General features: G+C 44.2%; 1 protein-coding gene across 4 annotated transcripts in view; it reads left to right on the plus strand.

Moving 5' to 3' along the window:
• The first annotated feature begins 779 nt into the window (after window positions 1-779).
• The window catches only part of asap1b (ArfGAP with SH3 domain, ankyrin repeat and PH domain 1b), a 93355-nt gene continuing 71693 nt past the window's right edge, over window positions 780-22441 (plus strand). For 2 of the 4 annotated variants that reach the window (XM_072711477.1, XM_072711481.1), the window contains exons 1-3: window positions 780-1047; window positions 1444-1529; window positions 3038-3164. In XM_072711477.1, coding sequence (XP_072567578.1) covers window positions 1471-1529; window positions 3038-3164 — 186 coding nt within the window. In that variant the 5' untranslated portion in view covers window positions 780-1047; window positions 1444-1470. Of the gene's footprint in view, window positions 1048-1443; window positions 1530-2101; window positions 2228-3037; window positions 3165-22441 lie in introns of those variants that run through there. The other 2 variants (XM_072711491.1, XM_072711486.1) reach the window with 2 other exon arrangements.

Raw genomic sequence — 22441 nt, forward strand, 5'->3', positions numbered from 1 at the left:
TTCTGGATATAAACGACTTTCTAAGAGTATCCCAGAGCAGGGGCGTGGGATCCGGGGGGACGTGTACCCCCAAATAGGTCATTCACACACACACACAATCACACATATATGTGATTATATCACATATAATCACATTCAAAATATTACGCTACTGTGTTTGTGGATTACCTCAAACCATTTATACAACATAGTATACAGTATATAGTACATATACAGAAGGTGTTCATAAACTGCACTTTAATACACTTGAGAAACGATTAGCCTTATCTGAAATATGTGAAAAATAATAGGGAATCATCACACAGTGTTACGGTTCATTTGGTTAAACTATGGAAAAAGTATAGACTGATAAAAGGTAACTTAACCGAGATTTTCTTAAAGGGCCAGTGGGAAGGGCGCAGTATGCTCAATAAACAGACTAAATGTCTTCCATCTATACACTTTTTGTAACTGCTTGTCCTATTCAGAGACACAATGTCTGATACACTTATATTTAAGACAATTAACTGCTGCAAAAGTGCTTCACGTTTTCATGCAAACCAAAATTATGGCCGTGTCCTATACGGATATTACGTTTATATAACTGTAGACAGTGTAACCATGCCTTTGTCTGCATGCGAATATGAGAAAACACATGCGATGCGTTTAAACACCGAGGATAACCACATTAGCCCGGCCAGTGTTTACCCAGATCTCACGTTTCCTGTGTGAGTAGTTTTGGATTTCCTCAGTTCCTGTGCTATTAGCTCCCAGATCCTGTCCATTGTAACAGGCTTTTTTTTCTGCTCACATGGTAGATTTTCCCCTTCCTGTCCCTGCGTGGCCGGCGATCTCTTCACAGGATCCATACGCTTTTTCCACACTTTCCCCCCCATCCATTTTTTTAAATGAATGTAGGATTTAATTACCTCTCGCTGGATTAAGGAAGGGATGCAAAATGATCTGAGTATGATGTCTACTGTAAATGTTTTCTCTTTCAACCGCAAATCACTGGCTTTCGAGTCACTGCACAAAGTGCGGGTCGGGGTTGATAACACAGCAGTCTCGGTAAGTTACTTAGTATTCTAGGCGTGGCTTTTACTGTTAAAATACTGCTCTTAAGAATCATAATCTGCTAGTCCGGTTACATATAAGATTCGAAATGACGACGAAAATGTCAAAATGAAGATGTCCCGTGCGTGTATCGATTTTATAGCATATATAAGTATGTTTGCATGGACGTTAAGGACATACCGTTATGTAGCTGTGCTTAGTGTCCCTTTGGATACACACGCTCTATGAATACTGTTTCATACGTGTAATGCTCCTCTTTTCACATATTGACATATATTTTACGAAACCAATAACAGTACTAAATGTTTATGATGTAGTTGGAAGAGAATAATGTTAACAGGGATTTGATGTGGAGGTTTATGTAGTTGCCGTTATGTTTATTTTTATTAGGTTATTCTGTTAAGGTGACCACAAGTCATGAGATCCTCATCCTCTCGCTTGTCAAGTTTTTCATCAAAAGATTCTTTATGGAGCCGGTAAGACCCTGCTGTACGCCCCCTCTAACTTCAGGATACCCCAATTTCAGTCCACTATTTGCAAAACACGCAGGACGGAGTGCACAGCTCGTGGCAATGAGTACTACATATTATGAGCAATGTAAACCTTTTAGTTTTTTCCAAAACGGGAGCCTTTCCAACACTAGTTGATAGCGTTTAAAATGGTATTAGATGCACTACAAAGTGCCGCCTATAGGCTGCGCACTTGCGACGTTTTTATACAAGTACAATTATGTGAAAGGAACCAGCTAGTAAATCCTGATAGCTTACGTGCATGTCAGTACAGTATCAGAACATTAACATTTAAAAGTCTAAATTAATGTCAGATCATCTTTTCTAAGCAACATTTTTTGAATATTGCTTTAGAATACGTCAACGTTATTATTCCTATTATAACTAGGCCTATAATTTCAACACAAATTAAATATGTATGGATATTGCTTAGTGTATCCGGATGATACTCCACCAAAATCTCCGTATACCAACACTGCCATAGTACTACATTTAATTTCCACTCACTGCGGCCGCGTACAGTCGCGATACGGACGCTCCATGCGAAACCGCGGCCGAGTTAAAGCGCGTACCCTAAACAGCGCGCTGTCCTGCGTTATGAGAAAGCAAAACGCCGACAGCGGGCACAACAGTCGGGAGTAAAAACTTAAATTTCGCAGAGTAAGGTAGGCCTACGCAATGACGCTTATTGAAACCGTTTAGAACAGCGCATGTAGCGCAGAATCGTATCATGCATTACGAAAATGTAATTTAACCGTCGTTTTGCGGGTTTCATCACTAGCGCAAGGCGCCCCCACGCCCCGGGGGGCCGGAGCGGCGGGGTCCTGGCTCTTCAGCCGGCCCGGGGCTCGCTGAATGCTGGGTGAAGCATGCGCAGATTGCCCCCCCCTTGTTTGTCCCCGTGATACGCCGTGGGTGGGTGGATGGGTGAGAGAGTGAGAGGAGGAGGGGAAGCAGCGTGTGTGTATGTGAGTGTGTGTGTGTGAGCCCGCTTAAGTGTCAAAACGCAGAGATCGTCCGGAGGGAAGAAAGGCGACATCGAGAGCACGAGAGCTGCCCATGCATCCGGTGCAACTTCAGCGCAAAGTACAACTGCAGCAAATATACATGCAAAATAATTGGTTATAAAGCGGAATGAGGGCAGCTGTTAGAGCGCTGTGCTGCGGCGTGTGGCGGGGACGCGGGGCGATCATCAGACCGTAGAAAGGACACAGTTTGAGCTGGTGAACGCAAGTGGAGGTGGGCGAAATACCCAGAAAGAGCCCCCATCATTCCGGGGACACCAATTCGCCGGAACAAGTCCTCAGTTAAAGGGAGGATCGGTTTTCTTCCATATTCTGGGTTACTGGTCATTTTGCTGCTTTGCATCCATCAGCTTGGACGGGATAAGCTTCTCCTCTTCGTTTGTCTTTAATGGTTTAGCCTTTCTTAAAATATTTCATTTTTTTGGGTGGTGGGGCGATTGTTTGCTGAAGGATGCCGGATCAGATCTCCGTATCCGAGTTCCTCTCGGAGACCACGGAGGATTACAACTCTCCCACTACGTCCAGCTTCACCACCCGCCTGCAGAGCTGCCGGAACACCGTCGGCGTCCTGGAGGAGGTAAGCCAGGCCCCGCTGTCCCCCATCCATGCTTTCATTCTTGATAAAAGCACGGATCTGAAATCTTAAGTTATTTAAGTAGCCTGTTTGCTAAACAGAGGCGCGATTGCTTATTTGTTTTCACAAAGCTGACATTGTGTGTGGTATCGGTCCCCCAGCATGCAGAAGCATTCGCCTTTTTGTTTCAGTTTTTGTTGCTGTTTATTATTTTAAATTTGCTTTACAAACAGTAGTATCTAGCTACAAAGGTAAAGCGTAGGCGACGTTTAAAGTGGCCGGAGGCGTATGCATTATGTACAGAAGGTCACCTGTTAGGAGTTTGTGCAGCATGACATCGTTTGTCATTGGAAAAAGCATTTTATTTTGAAATTAAATATTTGCAATTATATCCCAGCAAAAGATATAAATAACTGGCACGGCGCTATAGTGCCTAAGACGCTGGCTAGATTTTATATGTGAGAATGTATAAGCATTTATGGTGTTTTAAAATGTATGTCTTGTCTTCCTGACCAGATATTAAATCCAAGGTCAGCGTACGATTGCGTTTAAAAAATCATGCATTTTTGTGATTAAACCATGCAGCGGCGGCGACGATGTGTGGTTGATCCACTCCTTTGTTGTTCTGAACAGGGTATATTTTAGAAACTTGTCTGGTATATAATGTATCCGTCAGCGGTGCAGTGAATGGGCAGGATAAGCCGCTGCGCAGGGCGCCAGATGTGCCGGGATCGGTGGGTTTAAGGGGGTGACACAGGCTCACCATCAAGGCCTTTCTGAGTGGCCGATCGGGCTCTTTGTGCCATGTAAGCAGCCCCCCCCGGTGCACCTCAACGGGACGATGCGGTCATTGCACACCGGGGGTTTGCTTAAGAAGCCGGGGGAAGAACCTGCAAATGTCCTCCGTGTTACTGATGCCAGCCACAGCGACGTCAATGATCTGGTGCCAGTGCTAATACGTGTTCACTTATATACAGGGTACACTGCAGCACTTGAATGTAGGACGCACTTAAGGTTGAGATGTATTAACAATAAACACAAGTTTTAAAATATTAAACATAATAGTGCCTACATTGTATATTTTATTCCTCCCTCCTTTATATACCGTAACTAAAGAAGTTTGATATATGGTATTTGAAATATGTTGGTCTGTCATGCTGAGGCTCCTGATATAAACTTCTGAGAGAAGTGCCAAATATTTTAAAGACGATTCATTTGAAGATTGTAGTGCGTTTAAATGGGGAGCTTTGTCATTTTAAAGTTTCCTGCGAGCGAAACAATTTAACTAAAAGATCATAAATGATCTCATATTTGCATTTTGTCTTCAGGACTGGCTTTCATGCTTTGATCAGGGGCGCCGTAAAGTCCCAGGAATATTTCGCTCCTAGTGTGCGTGAACTGGTCCATGCTGGAAAATGGTGAGCATCCCAGCACGTTTTTGAAATTGGAAGCCTCTGGGCCACTTCATGCTGCTGGTTATCTGGCAGACGTTCAGCAGTTTCTTTTGAGGAGATGGTTTCCAAATCCGCCTTGGCTAGAAGTGTCAGAATTCTGCCGCTGCAGGTTTTAAGATAAATGTGTGAGACACGAAACTTCCCATATGAATGGAATATAAAAGCCACGGTAACCGACACGATTTCTCTCTCTAAATGATACGTTTCTAAAAAAAAATATTCAAAAGACTGGCGGAAATAAATCTATTCCGCTCGTGAAATCCTGCACAAGTGACTGCTTTTTAAGCCTGTATTAGCGGCACGTTTTAATGGCACTTGACGTGGTTACTACACACGCATGAACTCCGTGTTGCGCTTTCACTTTGCAAAATGTGACGTAGTATAGCGCCGTTATCTAATAAGTGCAAATCGGGCTGTGTTGGCTTTGTGTGATGTGACCTGAAACCTCAAAGGGAAACTCATGACAAGTTAGAATGAACACATTTTTTTTCCTCAGGATTAAGGCCAAAGGTGTATCTTGCTTTCTTGTCTGTAATGTATCATTTTAAAATATTATTTAGACCTCTGTGTAGTTTTCCTGGTTGCTAGTTGTACTCTTGGTTAGTGGTTTGGTTATACCCTTTAAACTCCTTTGGTGACTTACAACCTGCATTTAAGGGAAATTAATAAACTCACTTCAATATCAGAAAACTTAAGAAAAATCCCTCAGTGCAGAAGTTTCCTGTTATTGGTCAGCAAGATGGCACAGCAGTTTATATACAGGCTGCAGTGTATCCTGTTGATTTGTGTAAAGGAGTCATTCATTAACATTGTCGCCTTCCCTTGATCGTTTCTTCCTGTGACCAGTGTTTTCCAGAGCTCTTTCTGAATGCCCCCACCTTTCCAAGCTCTTGGTTTGCCTTGCCTTCAGCAGGCCTGGTTCTGGACTGGCCTGGGCTGCTCAAGGAGTGGTTTTAGGTCCAATGCAGAATCATCTTTGCCACATGACTTCTTGTTTTGTCTTGTCTGGTCCATTATCGGACAGCATCTATGTTTCCCTTATGAATGCAAGTATGGCTTTGTGGTTGATACACAAAGGGATCTTGTGCGTCCAGGTTCCGGATGGCCAGGCAAACCATGGTGTAAGTTACCATGGAAACCATATACCGCCCATGTTGTCTTTCCACAGTACTGAAGATGTGCTGATCCTCTTAGGGAGCTACAGGGTAACAGGAAGTGCTCTGCTGTGTGACGCCCGTTTTGCTGTTGTAGAACAGTGAGGAAGATGGCACAGCGGTTTATATACAGGCTACAGTATAATAGGAAGTGCCTTGCAGTGTGATGCCAGTTTTGCTGTTGATGAACAGTGAGGAAGATGGCACAGCAGTTTATATACAGGCTACAGTGTAACAGGAAGTGCCCTGCAGTGTCACGTTCCTTTTCCTTTTGATGAACCGTGAGGAAGACGACACAGCGGTTTAGATACAGGAAGCTCCCCCATTGCCTAACATCCTTATAACTGTCAGGGTATGTTGTACAGATTGAAAGATTTGTCTGATTTCTGTGGTTTCATAGCAGTTTCCCTGCACCATGCAGTATTTGGTTCTGGATTGGCTGGTACCTTACATTTCTTTAATGTTTCTACAGTTCAGAACAGAGGAGCCTGCAATAGTCTGTATTCTCCTCTCTTCCTTTCTTATTTGACATACTTATGTCTCAAAGCTTGCTTAAGGTACCCTATGGAGTATACCTTCAATCCAGAGGTTCTTGATTCCTCGGCGATACATTGAGAATTGTCTGCTTGTTTGCTAAATGACCTCATTGCATGTGGGGTTATACCCATATTGGTTGCTGACTTGATCTGTTGGCAACCCTTTATCCAAAACCAAACCCCAATGAAGGAAATTAAATTCCACATTGATGCTTAATGATGTTGTCCTGTTGTAAAATACTGTCATGGAATGTTCAGTATGTGTGGATTCTTTAGTGTATAGATATTTTTCCAGCTCACATTGTGCCAAATACCGGTGAAGCTGCTCATCATGTTGGTGAACTAATATCTGGTTGGCTTGTTTTTGACAGCCCTTAATAACCTGATTTTGGCTGACAGTAAATATTACGTATAGATCCTTAGATGCACAGGCTTTATTGCCGTAATAAATACTGTCTCGCTGTCACAGTCTGTGGACGACATCGTCTGGACTTCGGCTCTTAGCTTGCACTCATTACCTGCTCCTTTACTGACTGAATTCAAACCATAATGTTAATATCAAGAGGTAGATTTATCTGAATTCCAGTCAGAATTGATAGTAATGCGTTAATTTATGTCGACTTGCATTGTGTCTCCAGCAGTAGGTTGTACCCTAATCCTAAGCTTCAAGTACATACATCACATCCATTCTCTTTCACATCCATTCTCTTTCACATCCATTCTCTTTCACATCCATTCTCTTTCACATCCATTCTCATTTTGCTGGTCTTTTCAGACTCATCTGATATATTAATATAGTACAGTGCCCCCCCCCCCCCCTCCCCACAGGTGCCAATTGGAGGTCTAGGATCATGTTGTAACATGACTCTGGTGCTCTCCAACCATTTCAGATGCGATTTGATCTAATGTATCTGCAAGGCCGTCTCCGACTCTCTCTACTACTTTGATTGTTTGAGTGACACCATTCACCCACCCATCTTTCTGAGCTCTCCTGCTATGCCGGCTTCCAGAGAGCCTTGAGTCTATCCCAGGAGACACAGTGCATGAGGCTGGGGCCGCCCTGGATGGGGGGCCAGTCCTCTACAGGGCAGCATGCATTAATGGTCCTTCGTACACAAACTCCGGTAAACTCACGCTAACAAGTACGTACTTAATTAGCATCTACTTCCTACAACTATGAAATGTTTAGACACATTGAGCTGTGGTCCCCAGGTTATTTTTGGCTTGATAGTATATGTCCTGTCGTTACTTGATTTAAAAAATAGTTTTACCCAATTACTTTGGAGGAGGGTGGAGTCATTTTTGACAAGGGATAGCGAAGCATTGCATGCAGATTGGGAGCTCAGGATGTCTTTGGCTTTGTGTTGCATGTCTAAAATGCCTCATTTGACACACATTCCCTTTAAGCATGTTTAAGGTATTATCTCGGCCATATAACAATGTCCCTATATGCAGTCTGAAATACTAAAGTAATGAGGACATTGAACTTATTACAGTTAGCTGATTTTAATGCAGTCAGCTATTGTCTCCATCATCCCTTGAAGTAAATTTGGCTGTATTTATATTGCTGTTTATTTGGACACTGTGCAAATTTACATTTAATGACACCTAAAAGTGTTCTTTAATTAAAGTCATTATCATATTAGCGTGCTGTCAGGCTTCTCTCCCCTAAGTTTATTACGCAGTGATAAGAGGGAAAAGGCCTGGGTGTTTGCAGTGCCATTACAGTTTGGAAATTGCAGGCTGTGCGGTTCCCTGCCTCCCCCCCCCCCTCCCCCCACCACCCGCTTCACGATTTTTCCGCAGTGTAACACGGAAAGGCTCGTGTTATGAATCACCTTTCTGGATATCTGTTTGAATTTACGGACCACGGCATGAACAAGAAACATCTGTTGGGGGCGCTGCCATGTGCGGGGGGCTGCGGGGCCGCATGAGTCACTGAGGCATGCCAGCCAGCGCGGGGACATGAACACGGCATCAGCAGTGAAATGTAAACACTATGTTGTAATCCTAGACTATTGTGCCAGCCAAGCCCAGCAGATGGGCTCCATCATTCCGTGAAAAAAGACCCCATCTACGTCAAACGGGGTCTTTAGTGCCTTGATGATGGAAAATTGTTATAATCTTTATAAATGATCTATATAAATTATTGCCTAATATGCTCAATTTTTTGTCTATGTAACTTTATTTGAAAACTTATATTAGATGTTCTCTGCTGTGGTACAGCGGGGAAAAATATGAAAAGATTCTTAAGAATATGATAAATGTATAAAATGTTCATAGGCATCAGTCCTATATAAGGTTACAGATATGTAGCAGAATGGGCTGAATGAAATTGGATACTCAGTATTAATTTGACCACAAAACAGAACTTTGGGCTGAGGTTACTTCTGGAGAGAATATGAGGATGATAGCTGAGACTCAATAAAACATACTCCAAAAATACCCCAGACCAGCTGTGATGTACTTTATACTTTTTTTAAAGTATGACCTGATTAGCTTATAGCTGTTTATCATACGTTAAACTAAGAGAAGAAGTTTTCTATTTACCCGTGCGGCTTGGTTATTGTCGCAGGAGAAAGCAGTTAAATGCCTAAACTGGGATTGTTTTTTATTCCGCCTGCAGCTGTGCTGCAGCTCGCGTTCCAGTGCCGTTTTCTCCGTACTTCCGCACGGGCGGCTCTCGCTTTGGTACTGCGACGGAACGGCAGGTGAACAGCGCGATGGTGGGAGGCATTTGGGAAACGAAAGGCCGCTAAGTGGGGGGTATCGATCAGGCAGTGCAGGAGGGCGGGGGGGCAGCCGGGCAGTTTTCTAAGGCTTACAGTCATGTGGGCTCCTGCTAGTGGGTGGAACAGACGTTTGATTCGGAGAACAGAAATTGGTCTTGATGATTCTGTGAGGTTTTGGCTGGTGATTAGTCAGCCCGTGTGCCGAATGAATCATGGAAATGTTTTTGCCGCTTGACTGATTATTGAGTTTGACATGGCCGCTCCATGCTTCCCATTAGAAGGGCTGATTCTAGGATTTTTTTTTTTTTAAGATGGAGGGCAAAAGAAGGGCTGTAATTCTTACAGAGGAGTCAGCCTGTCAATAGCCAATGATATATTTTGAATTGGTGAGTGACAGCTGAGGAGGCACTCCTCAAGCCAATCAACTTTCACATAGGGCTAGTGCCCTGTGGCCCCGCCCTCATATATAACCCAGCCGATTAGCATAGCTGTAGGAGGCTTTCTGGGTCATTTGGTCAAGATCATTCATGGCTGATAAAATTCCCCTCTATCCCAATCATTTACATTTATATGCATGTACAATTATTAGTCTAGCAGGCGTTTTTGTCCAAAGCGACGTCCAGGTGAGGAAGGTCTCAGGTCGGTAGAGCAGGGGCCAGCCAGTGTCCCTCAGGCAGGTGGCATTAGGGGACTGTGACCATCCAGGCTAGGCTAGTGAAAGCATGTTTGTATTAATGTATTCATATAACATCACAAAACCTCACTTTCTACATAATTGTTTTATGTATTTTTTTATGCCCCCTGCTAGATAATGCCAAACCCGACAAACATTCCATATCTGCACCCTGACATCCAGCTGGTGTGCTATTCTCCCACTCATACTAATGCACCACGGCAAATAGAAGTGCTCCGTAACTGTGCTGCATTCAGGCAAAGTGGCGTGCGGCTTTTAGGAAGAGGAAGGTTAATTGACGCAATGGCAGTGATTTTGTGAACAACTTTAGAGAAGATTTTATGGTTCAACACGTTCCCCATTTGTGACAGAAGAAGCATTACGATTGTAACTGATAGTCTGTCTAAAACAAGGCTCTCAAAAAACAGACAATAAGTACTCCTAGACAGAGTGCCAAAAATTATAGTTAAAATTAAATGATTTTTTAAAACTATGTTTTGATGAACATGCCTAACATGAAAACATTGGCCTACTGAGGTATTGTTTTTGCCTAGGTTAATTCTGGCTGGTTTTCAACAGTGAAGTTCTCCACCATCTGGGGTGAAGCCTTGATCCATTTTGACCTACTCGGGTTACAATTTTAGCAGTTACTCATGAGCACTTTTTTAATTCACTAATCTGGTTAATCTTATTCAAAGGTACAATAAGTTTTCTGATCTTATCAGGCCCTTTCGGCTCTTAGCTGTTCAGCTCCGTGACCCGCTGTCATTTCATTTTCCTGTTTGACTTTTGAGGCTGTGGTGTTAGTGACCGGTAGGTGGCAGGTTCGAGTCCCATAATTGGGAGAATGGTCACATGTCCATTCAGCAACCCCCCAAAATGCTCCAGGGGTCCTGGATCGATGGCTGACCCTGTGCTCTGACTCCAAGCTTTGACACCTAAGATGTGATATGCGGGAAAAAAAGCATTGTAGTCTACCTGTACTCATACTCGTACTCGTACAAACAGCAAATAAAGCATCATTAATCATTCATTCATTTTGGACTTTCGGTCAGCATATACACTATACTCCTCTGTGTCATTTTGCATTGAGTTACTGTTGGCAGAGGAAGTCTCTAAAGCCTTTTTCATTTTCACGGTACATCAAGCGAGTTTGTTGGCCATAGCTACACAACATTATTCAAAAAATATATTTTTGTGAGCATAAAATCCTACTGCGTCAGGATCTCACAGTCGTTTGGTTTTTATCAGGCATTGTACCCTGTGTGCTGTAGAGCCGACAGTGGTACGGTACTCTGCACGGTACGAGGGGGATCATCGGCTGGGAAATGGTTCCACCCCCGCCAGGGGCATATGCAAGCCCGGTGGGGGCCCCGTGGCACAGCGTAAGGTGGAGAACGTCAGCCGAGGCAGGAAGATGTTGAGAAGCGCTGCCTCGCGCATGCAGGGCCCTCATGCCTGTCCAGCTGAGGTTGGACGTGTCCCTAAATGTTCATCTATTAATGCCTTGCTAATTATATGTTTCCTTCATCCATTTTCCAGCTGGTCAGGGTCACATGGAAGGCCTGGAGCCTATCCCAGGCAGCAAAGGGCAGCAGGCCGGGGGCGCCCTGAATGGAATGCCACAGGAAATTTATTAATGCCGGCTTATCTAACATATGATCCCATGGTGCATGTGCTTATCCTGGTCAGTGTGCCGCTGGCCATCTTGTGTGTCGGTTCATGTGCTGAATTATTCAAGCCCAGAGTAACAGGTGAAGTGCCATCGGTCCAGTTGGGGGAGGAAGTAGTGCTGGGGGCTCTGTCTCCCCTCCCTTCATCCAGGAGAGGTTTCACCTCTACATTTAGGCTCCTTAAAGTATTTTAAGCATTTATTTTATGAATGAGAATATGTAGGACTTAGAGTACAGAGAACTAATTAGGTCAGAGGGGGAGACAGACTCTTAAAAGAAAAGTATCGGGGCTGCAAGAGTCCCGGAAGCTTACATGGAACAAAATTTAACAGCTGGTCCTTTTTTGCCATCTTTCTTTAGCACCAATATTAGGTGTGAGAGTTCACTACCTCATTTCACTGTGCATGCACACAATGGCAATAAAGTTCACTCTGACTTTCTGTCCTTCTGCCATTTGATCTTTGCCATTTTAAGTAATCTGATTTGAAAAAGAGGACATATGACTCTGGCATCAAAAACTAAATTCTGCCTTTAAAGAAGTTCCAGTGAAAACGGGGGCTCAGTGGCTCAGTTATTGTCTGCTCATCCCTTTTCCTCCTCCTCATTGGGGGATGCACTTTCCCTGATTTTACTACTAGTACAGTTAATTGCATCTGAATTTACTGGTCTCTGAAGCCTAAGACTGGACTGTAATGTTGGATTCTGGAGACATGAAATTAATGTTTTGTGCTTTAAATTTTTTTTCCCCAATTTATGAAAATATTTCATGTTCAGAATAATGGGTGATTGCATGAACATTAAAACATCATCTGTTCCAGGAATACTTCTACCAGCTCACACCTTCCATGTTCCTCGAATGCTCTTGTTGCACGTTCTGCTTATTTCCATATTCGTCTTATTAGGGTCTTGTCTTGTTTGTGTGTAGCTCTGATGCTTCTTACACTTGTACCTGGCCATTCATTGGAAGCTAGCTGCACTTATGCCAGGTTGACTCGACACGTATGCTTGTAATGTGCTATTTGCCTCACTTGTGCGTCACTTTGGACAAAAACATCTGCTAAATGAAATGCATGTAAATAAATGCGAATGTGATCACCAGTGTTCAGGAAGGAGACTCTGAGTACCTGTTTGCACTCATTGCTGTTCTGCAGCTGGTACTGATACTAAACACCTTTATTTAAGGTTAATCTCATGTTGCTGCTTGGCACACACTGCTGTTCCAGCAAAGCCTCAATAGGGATGCCGCTGCTCGCTCTCCTGTGGGCTTTTATCCGGGTCAGGTACTGCACCACCTGCCGGACCGCCTGCAGTAGAAGCATTACGGTGTGTAAGGAATTGGGATCATATAGCCCAGTGCACAGGGGGTTAAAGGCAAGTGAAGCTTGTGATCTGCGCTTCATCCTCCATTGCCCATATGCTGGTCGCCACGACAACAAGCATCCCACTTGCTACCAGGGATACATTTACAGCAGAGTGAGTCTGGTTCTGCTTCAGATGCTTCCACAGTGAATACTTGCTTGGCTTCGTAGTGGTGGTCATTCTGCCCCCTAACCCCCCCACTCCTCCCACCACCTTTTTTTACTAACAAGATTTTGATTCCTAAACATAAATCACCTAAAATAGCCCCTCCCTTCCTTTCCCAGCTGCACTTGGCTGATTGACATAGAGACCCCACTTCCTAAAAAAGCCGCCCTTCTCGAGTGTTACTCCAGTGCTAACACCACCGCTGGCCTCCCGCTTCAGCTGGAATAGCCTTTTCCCTGCTGGGGAACCCGCAGCTGGGCACTGCGAATGTGGGGATGGGGGGGGGGTCCGTGCCCATGTGGACGTATAGGAGGTCTGCCCTCCTCAGCGGTGGGTAGGGCTGTCCTGACCTTTCGCGCGATGAAGAACAATAACATGATGTTTGACTTCCTGCCTGCAGATTCTGCTGCCCCTTGTCATACAAGAAAGATTATGTAACTTTATATAAAGGCTGCTGGTGATAGCGGGCGAACAATCCCTGCAGTCATTCGCCGAATAAATACCAAGCGGAGTGTGTGACGCTAAAATGCTATAAGGAAGTAACAGGGCAAACTGACCAAATATGTACAAAAACCAAAGTACCGTAATGTCAAGTATTAAACGGGCAAACCCACACGGAAGTATATTCATCTTCTAATGCTCTCACACCCTGAAAAGTTGCCTTTGAATAATGATTGGCAGATAAAAGTCTCTCTAAGCACTTTATTAGTCTCGGTATGTTTATTTTGGTTGCAGTACTTTGCAGATGTGCAAAAAAAATTATTTTAAAAGCTATTAATTTGCTCAAAAACACCAACGTAAAACTGACAAATTTTTATAAAGCTCTTCGTATACCGTCAAATGGCCGTGACGCTCCTTGGGGCATCCCAGCAATTCCATATATTTGTTACATTTCCCAACCAGCCTAATTCATTAACCTACTTACTTAACTTCACAAGGTATTAATTAGCAAGGTGTGCCAGTGGACAAGCTCACCAAATACATGGATGTGTCGCACGGTAAGTGTAGTTAACGTGGTGACTTTAGGAGAGGATTTGAAATAGCCAAGCTAATCCACTTTGATAGATTAAAAAAAAATAAAAAATTCAGTTTTACACCCACATAAATATAATTTCCTTTGCGCAGTACTGTTTTGTACTTCTGCACCCTTAAGCATTTGAATAAGCACAGCTGGTGGGCTGTTTTCTCAAAATGAGGGCAGTATCCTTCCCATACTCCTTTTGTGGCCATGCAAAGCGATTATTTACCGTGTGAGGTGCGACGCCCCAGTGTAGCCTACGGGTCAGTGCTGGGCTCTTAGAAATTACCCGACAAAACGGGCCGGTCCGGGCAGAGGGAACCTCGCCCTGGTTAAGTTTCATCGCTCTGTGCAGGATAAGAGAGACACTTACTGTCAAGCTTTACCAATTGAGATTATTTGACAAAAAGCGATAAGCCGTTGTTGAACAGTGTTGCAAGATGTTTTCAAAATAGCTACTCAATGTTACTTCCTGTTATGAGGCTATAATCCTACTAAAGGTTTTCTGATGATTTGTCATAGTAATCAAAAAAGCTTATAGTAAAAAGTAATGTAAGTATTCTTTAGAAGGCTTTGGATTTGGATCAAAGGATTTAAAGGGATTTTTTCTCTGGTTAAAAATATCTTTCCGGCTATGGGGGGAAAAAACATATTTGCTAATGGCAATGTTACCCAGGAGTTTTTAATTAAAGCTACACTTTTCGGAATGGTTTTCTTTTAATTAAATTTACCTCTTGGCCTAAAAACCATTTTAATCAACAAAAAAACTATTAAAAAGGCAAGGTTATGTTGAATTTTGATTGTATGAATGACTGATAATTACCTCATACCTCATGTAAAAATGCATAGAGAGTGTGTATGTGCACTGGCTGCTTTTCTGGGGGGGGGGGCACCAGAAGGAGATGAATGGGACAGAGTTCTCCTTGGGGCCTATGAATCCAAATTGGCACTCGTGCTCTACACTCTACTTGCCCCAACATCACCCTCTTTGCCACCCCCCCCCCCCATCCCTTTTCATGACTTCCTCCCCTGGCAGGACCGCAGTCCCCCGGCCATCTGAGTCACACATCTGCTGTCTTTGTGTGCCGTTATCTGGGAACAAGCTAGCGTCTGGATGTCAGCAGCTCTGTTTTTAAGCCACGCTTGCCTTTCGGACGGATCACCATCCCTCCGTTGTTTCATTTTGGGGGATGGAACCGTTTAATTAACGGGGGGGGGGCAAGATACCATCCGAACATATTAGCCGTGGGCTGTGACATGGTGGATGTGGCCTATGGTTTGCCAGCTTACACAGGCCTGCTAGGGGAACAGGCTCCCTGATGGACTGACTGTCCACATTCCACACCCTGCTTTTATTAAATCAGACCCTCTAGGACCTTGGAGCCTCAGAGGTTTTTTTTTCCTCCCTTCTTGGGAGTTTTTGCTTCCTCTCCTCCATCGAATAGGTAAAGTCCCCTTAATTTTAGATGTATCTAAAATTGATTCTATCCACTGTGGTGCTGCTCTTTAGCTAGCTGTCACAAAGCACTGTGCCCTTCCGCGAACCTTTTTCTCATATAATCGCAAAAGCAGGCATTATCGTCTTACCTTAGAAGTTTCTGTGTATTTCTCCCTTAATTGGGTTTTGGAAGAATTTGGCGGACTTGCCAGTGGTGTCAGAGTGGTTATTCCCAGGAGTGTAGTTGTGTTTGGGAGAGCGCCCCCCCCCCCCCACTGTTTGTTTGCCTCACGGTAAGAATCAGTTAGTGTGCCGCGGATGCGCTGCATTGTACTTAAATGAGTTTTATCTGTCAAATCACCGTCATACAAAGCTGTAATGCTGAAGTATTCATATAACTCTAATCCATGACCAGGGGGATAAGAGGGGACCATACTTCATACAGATGGCCAACCTTATCATTAGCCAATGACATGTTTTGAATAAGTGAGTGACAGGGGAGTGGGCACTCTGTGGGCCAGTTAGCATTCAGATGGAGGCAGTGCCCCTGTAGCCCCCCCTGTGTATGACTCATGTGAAATTTGGAAAATAGGGTTATGCAAAAACTGTTAGCTTCACGCTGATTTGCCCTCTGTTTGCCCTCTAAACCGAGTCTTTCTTGAAATTATTCAGAAATGTGCATTGACTGCTTTGTGGTTTGCTTCAAGCTGGATTTAATGTGTTTACCTCCCTCCCCCGTGACTATTGCCGTTAGTCATGGGACGCGTCTGTACAGGAAAGTTATCCATGTTGCCCAGATACCACCCACCACACGGGCACCTTTGCCAGAGCTTCTTAACTTACGCTCGGCCTTCGTTAGATTATCATGCCGCCCGTCTCTGCCCCTGTTCAAGGCCCCTTTATGACTCAGAGCCTCGTCGCCGCCTTGAAAATTTCACACGTTCCGCAGTTACATTCTCGCACTGCCCCTGGGGGTGTTTCCCGCCTCCTCCCCGCACCTCGTGGTCCAGCGGCAGGTGTTACCACTCACTTGCTGTTTTGTGGAGGTAAAACCCTCCTCTGTTCCTGGGCATCGTTGCACATTAGGCCGCAGAAAGGCTATGTTAGTCCATCAGTTTCAGAACTGGGGGAATACCAGGTGGGTGGAGAATTCGGATGGGGATTTTCGTGTCATCCATGGTACTTTCAGGTCCCAGAGGTATATTACTCACTGAAAACTAATCCGAAAGCCTACTGTGTAACAATACCAAACCTAATTCTAATATCTCTATTACTTGAAATAACCAGCACAGGAAACAATAACAATTGGGGTGTACATAATTGTTGGCTTGCTTGAATTCTCTTGCGAAAGAGCAATTCATGCAAGTAGACTTTCACTACTGTGCTATTTAGCGTCACAGAATGAAAAGGTTATCCGGTTAAAGTCAGATTGTGGGAATAATGTTACTTGCTGGCTTTTAAAAGTTGATGGGTCGTGATGCTTAGAGTCCGGAACCCAAAATAAAAAGGAACATTACGGATGTGGGAAGTTTTTTTTTTTTTAATTATTTTATTTTATTTTTTTCCTGACCTGAAAGGATATATCCATTCTTCTGTGTAATGTGATACCGTCTGTCAAGCCTTCCAGAAAAAATGAACTAAAAGAGAGATTGGTTAATGCTACATTCTTCTTACAGCCGGAAGTCTCTGTGGGGTTCAATTGGGGTGACCTGGCAGTTCTGTGTGAAAAGCGAGGTGAGTTAGAGCATAGCTTGGACCTGGACTGTCCAATGCACCGTAACACGCTAAATGGCATGTGCTAAAGAATGACCCACGGCAGTGCACTATAAGTGACGTGCTGAAAGTGACTGATGGTAGTGTACTAAAAAGTGACCGATGGCGACACAGTAGAGAGCGACCAACAGCAGCATAGTAAAGAGTGACCCGGCGATAGTGTGCTAAACATGACTTGCTAAAGACTGACCAGCGGCAGTGCGCTAAATGCAATGTGCTATCGAGTGACCGACAGCAGCGTTTAATGTGATGCGTTAAACAGTGACCGATGACAACGTGCTAAATCCTACATGCTAAAGACTTGACCAATGGCAGCACACTAAATGCAACATGCTAATGTGTGACTGTCGGCAGTGCGGTAACTGATGTGCTAAGTAGGGACTGATGGCAACGCAGTAAATGTGACACATTAATGATTTGCCAAAGCCAGCATTCTAAACATGACATGCTAATGAGTGACCGATGGCAGTGCAGTAACTGTGACGTGTTAATTAGGGAATGATGGCAGTGCAATAAACGTAACACACTAATGAGTGAACGACAGCAGCATGCTAAAAGCGATATGCTAACGAGTCACTGGCAGCAGCATGCTAAAAGATATATGCTAACGAGTCTCCGACAGCAGCATACTAAACATCACGTTATAAAGTGAACGACAGCAGCATGCTAACAGTAATACACTAACGAGTGACAAACAGCAGCATGCTAAAAGGGATACGCTAACGAGTCACGGACAGCAGCATGCTAAAAGCGATACGCTAACGAGTCACTGACAGCAGCATGCTATAACAATATGCTAACGAGTCTCTGACAGCAGCATACTAAACATCACGTGCTGTTGGCTCTTTAGCACCAAGTTGATGGTGTCAGCCGTGAACAGGTTGCTTCAGGCCTGTTAAGCAATCTGTTAAAATGAACCTTCTCCTTTAATTTGGCCTCTAGTTTACTGGCCTGTTCCATTCCTCCAGAGTGGCTTTTGAGACATGCCTCGGGGGGGGGGTTGGCGGACCATTGACGGAGGAGGGCCAAAGCCACTCGTGCTCCTTCATGGTAACAGAGACGGGAGGCACTTACCTAATTAGGTGCTGGTTGCCAGCTCAGGTTCAGATGCTGGTCACCTCCTTGGGAGATGTCGTCATGGCTGGTTTGCCTCAGCTGAAAAAGGACCCCTCTTCAATTCCGGTAATGATGTTTCACTCCAAGTATTAAACAGAGAGGCTGTTACTTAATTAACCTCAAGCCTGACTTACAATATATACTCATCTCCATGCTGGGGGGGTTCATCTCAGATATTCATGAATATTCATAACTTCGACCATTCCACATGGACAATGGTTTCCTGGGTTGATTGAGACCGAATTCATTTTCTGTAGTTTCCTAATTCTCCTCAATTTAAGCTGGTTGGGATCTAAGTCAGCCGCACTTTGAGTAGTGAGGTGCATAAAGTAAACAGATACATGCATATAATTCAAGAACAAAGACGAGTGAAAAGACGGCAATGTAATATACCAGTATTGTTCAGAAGATAAATTAAAAAATGTTTTATAAAACATGCAACTACAGTAAAGCAAATGTACCTGCAAATGTACCCTGTTCTACTACTGTATAAAATGTTATTGATCATCAAATATCAAACACTCTTGAAATAGAAATGGTGGAAAGGATGTGTTTAGTTGTACTGGAGCTCAGAGCATGACTGGGTGAGGCAGTGCCATGGGCAGGGGGTAGAGCGCTAAGGGCTGCTCTGCTTGTGGTAGCTGTGAACTTCCCACTTCCCCACTTCCTGCCATGGGCAGGGGGTAGAGCGCTAAGGGCTGCCCTGCTTGTGGTAGCTGTGAACTTCCCACTTCCCCACTTCCTGCCATGGGCAGGGGGTAGAGCGCTAAGGGCTGCCCTGCTTGTGGTAGCTGTGAACTTCCCACTTCCCCACTTCCTGCCATGGGCAGGGGGTAGAGCGCTAAGGGCTGCTCTGCTTGTGGTAGCTGTGAACTTTCCATTTCCCCACCTCCTGTTTTCCACTCCCTCACCGGCAGTAGCTGAGGCCCTTGTCTCCTCCGCTAAGTTGAAGATGCTGGCAATTCGGTGGTTGGGGGGGGGGGGCTGTGTTGGGCCTTCCATGGTCACGCCTTCCGCGCTGAGCTGGCGGGCACTCCCACGGGGGTGATTTTCCGTCATTTTCCCCTCTCTCAGATTTAAGGAGCAGATGGCTCTCCCGGTGTATAAAGGGAGGGGGGGGGACGTGGTGAGAAATGCTCCCAGCATGCACTCTGGCCCCACCAGACGGGCTCCCTCTTGCCATACCTGCTGAATTCTTAGGGCAAATTTCCCATCTCCTCAGGGAGATGAATGTAGGAAGGATATGAGGCCTGAAGCTAGCAATGGCCAGTCTGAGACGATACTGGGGTCTGTAAATTTTCAGAAGTAGAGCTTTGCTGGGGAAGGCAAACCCCCCCCCCCCCCCACTGGAATCTTTTAATTTCTCCATTGTTATATTCAGAAGAACGGCAAAGCCGGGCACAGTGTTTAAGTGTAGAATTTTGGCACATTTTACTGCCAGAGGGGATTTCGTTCCCAACCTCCCCCCGACCACCCACCGCCCCCCCTCTTGAGCCCCAGCCGACCGAATGAGTCGCCACGGTAACTGGCACTCCTCCCAGTTCAGGTCATTATCTTGCTGTCTGTAAAAATCACGCAATTACTGCAGACTGACAGTTTGGCCTGATTCCGGTGCCATCTTCCATATTTGTGCTGTTCTTAATTAACGAAGTAATTAAACTGAAAATAAGATTTACTAACAGCATAATTACTTGGGTAAGCAGAATGTAAGTAAATTATTAGTGTATATTAAATTGTTTTTGGGCGTATTTTATAGCATCGGTCAGAGACAATTCTAGACCTAGGATTTTAGCAACTTTTTCTAGCCCCCCCCCAAAAAAAAATTACTATTATAAATCCATTTGCCGATTTTTAATCCCATAATTAGCTGAGCCACGCCAAGAGTAAAATCATAGACTCACCCCTGGTATCAGCTACAAAGATGCATCATAAAACAAACAAACAGTCATTTATCCGTTATATGCCTAAATATCAGTGTCATCGCAAGGTTCTCATTTTGCCTTGCTTTTTGGCAATGCCTTGGTTATAATAATTATACTACTACTACTACTTAATAATAATAATAATAATAATAATAATAATAATAATAATAATAATAGATTTAATTTGTATAGACCATTTCCCAAAAAAGACAGGGTAGGGGTCAGACAGAACACAGCACAGCTTGGCAGTACTAAAGACAAGAAAATAAGGAGACACTAGCTAAAACGAAGCCTTTAAGTTGACAGTAGTAAACAACACATACAAGTCTGTATTATGTCCTCCCGTCATGTAATAAGGCAGCATTAGGTGCAAGCAGAGCATGTATGACCCTGTAAACATGCCCAAAGTTTGGTGGCCGTGCATGACGTTGGATGAACACCTCCCAAGGTGGGTGCAGCGGGACTGTTTTAAGGAGCTGTGGAAAAGCACGTGCAGGAGAAACTGGATGTCATTCCGAAAGAACACGACCGATACTAATCGCCATGGAAACACCACCAACTGCTGTGTCCCTCCTGAAGGACATGACAAATTATTGCTCTGTCATCGAGCACAAAATAAAGAACCAGCTAAAGGTACTATGAGTCCATATAGAGCATTTTAGTCTATTGCATTAGCATAAATCCTTGCTCGGTCATTGTTCCATCCTGCCTGTCGTTATCCATTGAGAAGTTTCTTTAATTTTCGTTCTGACATGATATATATGGTTGTTAATCACATGCCGCTCGTTAATGCAACACCGCCTGTTTCAGTAAGTGGCTGTCCCTGTCAAGCACCCTGTCTTGCCCGTAAGTGTGTGTCGTAATGTGGCAAAGTTACAGAATAAGATCCGTTTCAGGCCCACTTGGGGTACCTTCATCCATTTTGTGTGATTTATACCACGGTCTCCTTGAGGTACACCTAAATCTCTGGAGAATCCTGTTGTGAAGTCTGTGCTGTTGCGCCCCCTGGATAGCTAAATCCATCTGTCTTCTCACTGTTTATTCTCCTACCACTCCCATAACGAGCCATTCAGATAACTGAGTCACTGAACAATGTGAGTCTGAACTTCTGTTCTTTTGCAGTATGTTGGTTCTCATTTGCTTCTGCATGCTTTGTTACTAGTTTGGAACTTTTCCCTGGTGACCAAGACCCCATTGTTCATGAACACAAATACATCCTCTTTGTAAAACAGATCTGGAATCCATTACTCAGCAGGCAATACTGTTGTCATAAATATAATTAAATATATCAAGTTATTTGGAAAGATGACTCTTCAGGCTCAAGCATTGCATAAGTTAAATCAGAAACAGGCCCAGTGTAGAAGCCCAATTCATCTTAAACACTCTTCCTGACTGCACATTATGCAGTAATGCCCTTTTGTGATCGGCTTTGTCCATTGACAGGTCTTCATGTAAGTTACTTATCAGCAATACGCTTTTAACATCTGCCTGTCTGTCTCCTGATGCTCGATGTACCTGCTTTGTAAATGAATTGCCCAGATTGTGCTTTTTATAATTGTTAATTGCTTTGGAAAGTTTTATGTTTGTCAGGTATATAGATGTGAGTGATTTTGATGTCCATTACAGAGAGAGAATGACATCACCTTCTCAGTGGCTTAGTGGGCACAGGAACAAGTGTCCACAGAAAAGTGGGTAAATCATATCTCCATGGCGATGCCCCAGGGAGACCCCGCGATTTCACCTAAGTTTGCCACAGACTGAGTGCAATTGCTGTTGCCTGAAAATAGTGCTGGGCAATAAAACGATCTGGATTTTTTTATCGATAAAAAATAAGGACGATCACGATGATACACACAGACTATAAAACTCGATCAACCAAGTTTGCTCCGTTTTAGAGAATGCGCTGAGACAGACAACTCGATGGCCTATCGAGCAGAGGTTTACTGAACACCAGCACAACAGCCAATCACCGACGACGTTGTAATTTTGCCCATCCTCCCTTAAAGAAGCAATTGGTGCGTTCGACTTGGGCTTAGGTCTGTCTGCAGCTGACGCGACATGGAGCGTGATCTTCCGCCGGCTGCAGGGGTAGAGTATAAACTGACTGCGGCCAAGTCGGACAACTTCTACTCCTCGTAGTCTGCGAGACCTGACTGCAATGGCAGCACTGCCAGAAGGGTGTAGATAAATCTATACAAATATCACCTGCATGCACATTACTTCTTTTTCCATAACCAACTCCTGATACAAACTGTTAGCAGTGAATA

This window comes from Paramormyrops kingsleyae, chromosome 1, assembly GCF_048594095.1.
Source record: "Paramormyrops kingsleyae isolate MSU_618 chromosome 1, PKINGS_0.4, whole genome shotgun sequence".
Lineage (NCBI taxonomy): Eukaryota > Metazoa > Chordata > Actinopteri > Osteoglossiformes > Mormyridae > Paramormyrops > Paramormyrops kingsleyae.